The 9,144-nt window shown below is 44.5% G+C and overlaps 2 protein-coding genes across 4 annotated transcripts in view; both read right to left on the bottom strand.

Annotated features, from left to right (window-relative positions):
* The window catches only part of slc1a4 (solute carrier family 1 member 4), an 11,262-nt gene extending 10,360 nt beyond the window's left edge, over nt 1–902 (bottom strand). Inside the window, exon 1 of one of the 2 annotated variants that reach the window (XM_025060834.1) lies at nt 57–902. In XM_025060834.1, the coding sequence (XP_024916602.1) occupies nt 57–601 (545 nt within the window). In that variant the 5' untranslated portion in view covers nt 602–902. The remainder of the gene's footprint in view (nt 1–56) is intronic. The other variant, XM_025060833.1, reaches the window with a different exon arrangement.
* A 5,936-nt stretch (nt 903–6,838) lies between these two features.
* Nucleotides 6,839–9,144, bottom strand: part of sertad2b (SERTA domain containing 2b) — a 28,036-nt gene continuing 25,730 nt past the window's right edge. For both annotated transcript variants that reach the window (XM_008321354.3, XM_008321355.3), the window contains exon 2: nt 6,839–8,598. In XM_008321354.3, the coding sequence (XP_008319576.1) occupies nt 7,353–8,594 (1,242 nt within the window). In that variant the 5' untranslated portion in view covers nt 8,595–8,598 and the 3' untranslated portion in view covers nt 6,839–7,352. The remainder of the gene's footprint in view (nt 8,599–9,144) is intronic.

A 9,144-nucleotide genomic window follows, 5' to 3' on the forward strand; every position in this document is an offset into this window, starting at 1 on the left:
AAAGTGGGGGTGTGGTGGGGGGGGTGGGGGGGATGAGGGAGGGTACACATACATACCTGGCCAAGTCCAAAAAGGAGTCCACGGGTTCTTTGTTACTGGAGACGCTCTCCAGTCCCAGACTGTTGGAGTTCAGGCCCCCAGCCCCCACACCGGGTTTGATGATGAAAGCCAGGGCCACCCCGATACTGGAGGCGATCAGAGTGGTCACCAGAAAGTAGGCGACAGCGATGCCCCCCAGTTTGCCCAGGGAGCGGGTGTCCAAGCTGGCAGCCCCGGAGATGAGGCTGCAGACCACCAGCGGCAGGATGATCATCTTCAGCATCCTCAGCAGCATCTCTCCGGGGAAGGCGAAGTAAGTCATCTGCGCCTTGGTCAGGTCCATGTTCCGGACCAGCATGCCCAGCCCGACGCCCACCAGCACGCCGGACACGGTCATGATGACCAGCAGGTTCTTCTTCAGGCAGTCCAGCGCCTTCTCCATGCACCTGCTCCTCATCTTCTCCTGCGCGCTCTTCTCCTCCTCCACCATGTGCTCCGTGGACGCCGTGGAGGCTGTGGAGTTGGTCACGGTGTGTCCGTTGATCTCACTGGTTTTCTCCATGTCTGAGTGTTGGGAGCAGCGTGGAGGTGTGTGTGGGTGTGTGTGGAGTGAAGAGGCTGAGACCGGCTTCACCGTGGAGATGAAACTGCTGCTGCTGCTGCTGCTGCTGCTCCGTGAAGCCGCTGACGTTTGTCGCACACGCGCTGTGGCTCTGCGCCCTCAGAGGCCGGTGCAGCGGAGGCTGGAGGCAGCAGCCAATAGGAACACAGGGACGACACACACGACTGTAGTGGTACATGCGCACATTTCCAATCTTTATAGTGGGGGCAAATGATGCAAGAGCATGTGGGATTGCCCCAGTCTGGGCTGGCAATGTGGCATCGGGGGTGGAGGCTGAGCTGCAGGGGGAAGAAAACGGACATTAAGTACAATGTAACCGCGGCCGCGTGATTATTCACAAATGTTTTACATAAATCAGTTACGTATCTGCAGCAGGCAGTGATTTTTTTGTTGTTGTCTAGTTTTAAAATAACGCAACAAAACTGCCTTGTTTCTTGTTGGACAACAAATAAATAACAGTGATGTTTGTTAATGTTCAACTGGATGTCGTGTATTAGTGTCCGGTATTATAAAATCAATATAAAAAATAATAATAAAAGTTCAACAAAGATAAGCTAATTTGATTAACATTAAAAATATATGTATACATTACACACATAGTTGAAATCGAATTCTAAATAACGGCCGGATGGGAGTTACAGATTAGCCCGGCTAACGTGTCAAATAAACTGAACCGGAAAAACCAAACGACAGAGCCGAGATTATTCACAAACATCACCCAGAAAGTGGTCGAAGTTGAGAAAATAAGGATAGAATATTAGCCCAAAAATAGTTAAATAAATAAAAGGGTCGAAATACCTTATATATTTAAATATATTTATCGTTATCTCATAAATAAAAAATGGACGCGATCATTTTAATGGCGGGCCAAATAATTCGTGGTTCAATAAAAACTATCCAAGTGAGAAAAATAACTATTGTTTCTAGGGCTGGACATTATAAATGTCTGTGAAAAACATATTTTCTGTAATATATATAAATATTTTGTTTTTTATTTTATGTAAATAAAACTGTGACGTTCAACCGAGTCTTTCTCACTGCTGCTGGATGTCTGATGACAAAATGATCCATTTTGGTTCTACTTTGTGGAAACTTTCGCCTCTCAAATGAAGCAGCCTGATGACTGATTATCTTCACTCTCACTGCACCTGTGCAAACACTCGACTGTGTCCGAGTAGAATAATGACCTGACGTGACTTCTCCCAACTTAGAATAAGTGGAAGGAACCCAGTAAAAATACACTTGAAAAAAATAAAATAAAATAAATAAAACTACTGTAAAGTAACGTAGATTACTACTTATTATCGAACCATTCTCCGCTAAGATGATTAGAACAATATAGATTACTACTTATTATCATTCTCCGCTAAGATGATTAGAACAATCTCACAGGTCCATTCCAGTCGAATTTAAGGAGCTTCTAATGAATAATTAAACGTTTGTGGTGCTCACCTGTCAGTGTCAGGTGACGGAATCCATACAAGTCTGTGTTGTTGGCATGAGGAAAAAACATTCGGTTATTCATTTACTTTTTACATTTATCGTAAAGGAAATAACGGAAATTCAGCGTTCCCTGAGCAGAGCACGTCCTCTGCTGGCCACTTTGTAGTATAATTTAACCTTACTTAATTAAAAAAATTAAGATTTTCGGTAGACTCTCAATAATAATAATAATAATGACAAAGAGGAAGCGTGGTAGTCGGCAGTAGCTGTAGTACTAGTGGCAGACTTTCTGACACGAGAGTTTATTTCGGTCACAAACACGCAAAAGTCTCCTTTGCACAGCCACACTTTAAACGCCAGATGGCGCCTTCATCAAATACAATAAGTGCGGTTGGTGCAGCAACTTGAGAACAGCCGTTACAACATATGCAGCAGAGTTTTTTTTTATTGGTTGAATCTCGTGGGGAAATCGTGTCGGTTTATTAAACTATGTTTGTTAAATTAGTTTGAGATTTACTGACATTTAAATGTGTGGATTTTACCAGACCACATGGAGGATCCTAAAATAAAAACTGAATAATCACATTAAGAAACTGCAGGAAAACAAATTAAATGAAAAAAGAATGCGTTATTGATCATTAGGGGTTTTTTTTACACCGTTAAATGATTCAAATCTTTTCAAAAAAAAAAAAAAGAGAGAGAGACGTGAGATCCAGCAGCGACTCTTCTGCCTCTGCTGCTGTCGCCTGCTCTGTCCTCACTGACCTCAGCTCTGTCGCTTCTAACTTGGGCTAAACTTTCCCTCCCTCCACCAATCGAGACAGACTGTCCCCCTTCCCCTCACAGCTGTGTGGCCTGAATGCTGGAAATAACCCCGGGCCTGGCAGAGCAGGAGCTGGGGCTGTTAAACAGTGGCAAATGTTGGCCTGCTGCCACTGTAAAACCAGAAGAGGGAGGAAAAGAGAAGGATGGGGGGAGGAGGGGGAAGGGGTTAGGAGGGAGAGGACAAACAGGAGCTCAGCGCTGCAGACAGTCAACGGAGCATGTAGGAGCATTTTAATGTGGACCAAACCTGCAGAGATGAACAGAGCGCTGACATCGTTGGTGTGGAGGAAAAACTGAGGAGGAAGCAGAGAGAGAAATAGTTCTTTAGAACTAACGTGGTTCCTGGGTGTCTTGACAACAGATGGTTTCTGCGTCTTTACCTTTAAATGTTAATAAGCTCCGCCCACCTGCTCTGCTGGGAAGATCTGAGGACACTCCATGAAGACAAGACTAAAAAGAGGAAAAAAACAAAACACAGACAACACGTGTTCTTTTTACAGTTTATTGTATATATATATTTATATTTATATATATTTATAAAACTACAAAAGTAAGACTGTTTCAAATTCACAGACAGCTGTCCATTTATCTCAGTTTTATATACACACACACATAAATATTTATATTGGGATCCAAGTGGGGGCAGTAGAGCTCATGTACGGCCCTCACCTGTCGACCAATACAGTGATCAGCTGATAATTTCTCTCTTTGTGTTCTATTGCATAGAAAAAGGCACAGCTCTGAGGTCTGTGGAAAATACAGCCTTCGTAAAAAGAGGAGGAAACGACAGTCTTTTTCGTTGTCCTTCCCCGGTGAATCCAAGCGCCTCTCGCTCACCCCGGCGCTAAAACCGACTCGGTAAGAAAACACTGATGCAAACGGGTGTCAGGAGCTCGAATGTTGTTCATACTATGTACATTACTTTTGGCATTGAAGCTTCAGGTTTGACAGGCTTTGGAGACTTGACATCTGACAAGAGTTTGTTTGTTTGTTTTGTCTTGAAATATTGCTGCATAAACTGTTCGCCTTCACCTGTAAAATGAGGAGCAAAAGTACAAAAAAAAAGATGTAAAAAGTCCGGGCTGCAACCCCACAACATACCAAGAAGATAGCAAACAAATAAACAAGATAATAAAACTAGGTATGAAAAAAAAATGGCTTCCACCCATAATTCCACACTCCTGATACATTCCTATCTGAAGGTACATTCCTAACACACATTCTGTACACGCATTTACAATCCAAAAGTTCACTTCACATCCAGAAAAATAAATATATTTACACAGAGAAGAAGAGAAACAAAAAGAAACAATATGAATAAATAACTTCATTGACAACAACAAAAAAAACAAAAACAAAACAAGCCAACTGAAATACAGTGAAAGAAACAATATGCAGTCGTCTGCAAACCGTATTAGTTGGTGCTGCTGTGTGCTCGGCTCACGCTTTGGGATCAGTGACAAACTTAACCAGGTAATAAAAATTATTTAACATCCAGGAACGCAACGTAGACAGATGACAAACAGCAGGAGTAACTTTTTGGAGTCCAGGACCGAGCCACGAAAGATCGTAAAGGCATCAGCAAATATTTGATAAAGTAAATAATTCAATCAACAGACTCATCCAATCAGAATCAGAGGCTACGTTGACCTGCTAACCTGGTTTTGGAGCTGGGAGGCTACGGCTATGACGCAGTCTGTTGTTTACCAACAGTCTGTAGATCGGTCATGTGACAAAATGAGGATGTGCAAAGTCACTGGAATGTACCGCACATTCTAAGGACTCTGAAGATACAGCGTGACTTTAAAACAATGACTGATGTTTGACTGAGTTCATCAACTGGACACTGACACATGGTTTCCTGCCCACAGTCACAGCCAGAGTTTTAAACCTGCTACAGATCTGTGAGTTCTACTTCCCAACCAAATCTAAGTTTGGTCAGAACAGGTGATTTGATAGTTGCCTGGCAACAGAAGAGGAGGAAAAAGGCAAAGTGATGCTTTTTTTTTTTTTCAACTTTTACTTTTTTAAGCTCTGATCTTAGAAAAAAAAAGGCAGTGTGGTGTCTGATCTGCTCTCTGGGTGACACAGCAGTTTCAAAGCGTTTCTTCTCAACCGTTTACTTCTAGCTCACAAACACTAGAATGGAATATTCTTCTTCCTACGGCAGAGTAACAAAGCTGATAATCTTGACATGACCTTAAAAAAGGTCAACCGGGGTCAAAATGTTAAAATTTAAAATCGTTTAAAAGCCCTAACGTAAATGTTAATATTTACTTTTACTTTATTACACCACACTGGTGTCATGGTTCAAAATAATATTTACTTTTACACCACACTGGTGTCATGGTTCAAAGTCAGACATATTTAGACTTTAGCAACATATTCAGCAACATTTTTAAAAAAATTACAAACATGATAAAAAAAATGTCCCTGACTTAACTCTAATCATGTGATCAATTGTGTTGCAGTAATAGATATAAAACAAACAATCCTTGAGTTGATCTTTAAAAAAAAAAAACATTTCCTCTCAAACCCTGAGCCTTTGCCCGAGTCAGAGACCATGAGCCAATGAGCATCTGTTTGGCAGAGGGCAGAGGAGGAAGTGGAACCACCTGCTAACTCACCAACCACCACCTGTTGGTCGGTGTTTATGGGCTGTACTCAGAGTCCTGTGAGTAAAATCTGAGCCTGGCAACACAATGTGAAAATAAAAAAAAAAAATCTGGTTTTGGTGTCAACGCGCCGTTTCGTCTACGACCTTTGAGGTCGACCACAACACAGTGGTGCGAGTCGTACAGAAAGGAAGCGGAGCTCAGAGAGTTTTGCATTTGGAGCTCATGTAAACATACACTGCCTTCACGGGGGGAGGGGGCAGGGGGGGTAATACTGTAAATGTATGCTGTGCTGTAATCTGTCTGTCACGTATGTTGTTAAATCCGGCTGATCCGTGCGGTGAACAAAGCAAATATCCAATTTTCTACCAGCAGATCTCGTCTAAGTTGCAGCGTCACCACAGAGGAATCACCAGATTTGGTTTTTTCCGTTTATGAAGATTGAACGTGTGTTTAGAGCCCGGAGACGGTTTCTGAGTCAAACACCTGCGTCTGCGCTGGCTGCTGGCTGCGCCGCCGTTTTCAAATGTAAACAAATGCAGCTTCTCCCGTGGCTGTAGCTTCATTTGAATCCTACCGCTGCTAACTGACTGAGCAAACTGTAAACCAGCGACCAGCACAGTTACAGGGGGCGACCGGGAAAAAAAACAAAAAAAACACGTCCTGGACAGAAATGAGACACAAAACGACCAGAGTAAATCCCAAAGCGCTAATTACGTTTCAGCCGCTGTAGCACAATAGTAGAACGACGCTTGCTTTACAAATAAAAACTGTAATAAGATAAAGATTAAATAACTATAATTTGATCGTGACAAATTATTTTAACACAAAATACAATAATTTAATTAAAATACACACCGAGGCGTGACCTCACTGGGCTGTTAAAGTGAAAAGGACGAAAGAAAAACAAATACTGTAAAAAAACAAACAAACAGGAATTGAATAAGTGGTCATTTTTTTCAAAGGCACTCATCTGATAAAAGCCATGGTTTCCGTGTATGTGTGTGTGTGTGTGTGTGTGTGTGTGTGTGTGTGTTATGTCCTCTTGTATTTCCATTCCTGTGAAAGTTAAAGGTCCTAACAATTATTTCCCCCCCCCAAAAAAAACAACAAACATTCCAAACCATCTTCTCTAGATTAATGTTACAGTAATTCCGTTGAGTTAAGGCGTAAAGGATGTTTCCACAGCAGGAATTAGTACCAGAAGTAACGGACAGTACCAGGAATTGTGTGAATGCACCAGGAGAAAAACTCGTGGGACTTTGGGAACCAAATGGTAATGCTGGTTGGCTGATTGTTTTTTTTTATTTTTTTTTTTTTAAACATGTCGTCAACCATCTGCGACTGTTCTAGGACTTTGACTACAGAGGATCTGATCACAGACACAAGAACCATATAGTAACTTTGAGTTAGTTCCTGGTAACTAGGTGGTTAAAATGTAGCTAGTTTTAGAATTACGGTTTGGAATGAGTGGCGGTCCTCCCAAGTATGGAAATACAGAGATGTGTGTGTGTGTGTGTGTGCGTGTGTGTTTAAACATGTGTTTGTTTCCCAGTTTCTTCACTTCCATATTTGGAAAGGCGAGCACAGTGCATGCACAGTGTTGTGTAGTAGTAGTTGTCAAAAGTAGTACTAACTGACATCACCATTGATGTTTACAATTACCGACCTTTAAAGAAGTTTTTTCCAAACGAAACAATTATAATAAAAACATCTCCCCCACAGAGGTGTTCCCCAAGGTCATCCCATTATTCCAGTCCGTGTTCAGGATTTCAGCGCCCGTGTGGTTCCGTGCCGGCGTCCGTCAGTCAGGACCCCACCAACACTTCCATGATATGGTCCAGTTCTGTCAGATCGATTTTGAAAGGCTGATTGGCTGAAACCTGTGGGGCGGAGCCACTGTACGGCGTCGTCAGCGACTTGAGAAGGTCGTCTGTCGTCACCACGGGCGGCAACTTTGCGAGACCCCCGCTCGCCGTCACCCCCACAGCCCCTGCTGTTGTGCAGGGGTCAAAGTCATACATGGATGTGTCGATGTCAGCAAACAAGACGTCGTCCAGTGCCAAGTCTGAAAGGAACCCCGAGGGCGAGGCGGGAGAAGGTGCGGCGGAGGGACAGGAGGAAATATCTAATAAGCCACCAGGGGGCAGTGCAGGAAGAGCATCTACTGGCCGGAGCTCGGCACTGCGAGTCTCTGTGAGCAAAACTCCAACTGCCTCAGGTTTAGCACCCGCGGTCCTGCAGTCTCTGGGTGGGAGGAGTGGTGCTAAGTGTCGGGTGAGTGGCGCGGGAGGTGGGGAGGTAGACGTGGTCACGATGTTAGCTGCTGCTGTCCTTGTTATGGCTGTGGGAGGACCCAACTCTATGTCACTCAGAGTGGAGGGGAAGCAGTCGCCGCTGGACGACGCAGACACAGGAACCCTGGGGGGCGAGGGTAACGTTGGGGGTGGCGCCGGGGGTGGGGAAAGCGGAGGCGTGGGTGGAGACTGAGCGCAAAACGTGGACTCTCCTCCATCCTCCTCCAGCAGGGACGCTGGAGTGAGGCAGGACTCCAGAAGGGTTGGAAAGGCCTCGGTACGGCCGGGACAGCCCGGCGATGGCTGGAAGGAGGGAGGCACCATTGGGTGAGGCGAAGGTGGTGCAGCGATGGCCGGCATCAGTAATGCAGAGGGTTGGGACACCTGCGCAGATAAAACACCAAAGGATGGCGCCTCCCGGAAGCCCTCGTCCATGGGGTCGTCGGGCGGAGGCGAGGGCGGCAGCAGGAGCGGTCGCAGGGAACCCTCCTGCTTCAGTTCGTCCTGGATGCGACGCAGCATGTTGTTGATAAGGACGCGGCGCTCCAGGCTGGGTTCGGTGAGCGGCCGTTGGCTGTACAGCTTCATCAGGGAGATGTTGAAGATGGTCTGGCGCTGCAGGGTGTAGGACACCTTGGACAGGCCCTCGGGACACAGTCCTAGTCCCCCAACCGCCACCGACGCCTCCAGCGTTTTGTCTTCCAGCCCCTCTTCATCCTCGTCCAGCTTCCGCTTCGCGCCTTTACCGAACATAAATCTGGGAAACACAAAACCACAGGAGACGTACCTAAATAAAGATTTGATAACAACAATGTTTTTAGTTTTTCTGTCTTATCTACCTAGTCTGTGGTATTTATTTCCACGTTATTTTGATCTCTTTAAACACTGTTATATCACATTTTTAAACAGTTATTTTATCTCAGCTTACCTTCAACATCTTTCTGGATTCACATCTAGATCTTTGTTAATTTTCAGTTTGTTTTTTCTTGAACAACTTCTAACTTTTCCTTCCACCTTTTAGAATCCAAATAACACGCCTGCGTCGCTCATTGTGCCTCTTGGTTTTTTATGACTAAAACCTAAACCTGGTGGATCTCAGTAACAAACCACACCTCACCAAACTCAAGAAAAACCTGCTGCACCTTCACTGATCAGGTTTCACCACGGTGATTCATGACGACTGTGGATTTACAGAGAAATACATCCACATATACTGAAACCCACAGCAGCTGCATTAGTAGTGTCGCCACCACATACTGTGGCTCGGATACACACACACACACACACACACACACACACACAC

Source organism: Cynoglossus semilaevis, chromosome 12 (genome assembly GCF_000523025.1).
Source record: "Cynoglossus semilaevis isolate Cse_v1.0 chromosome 12, Cse_v1.0, whole genome shotgun sequence".
Lineage (NCBI taxonomy): Eukaryota > Metazoa > Chordata > Actinopteri > Pleuronectiformes > Cynoglossidae > Cynoglossus > Cynoglossus semilaevis.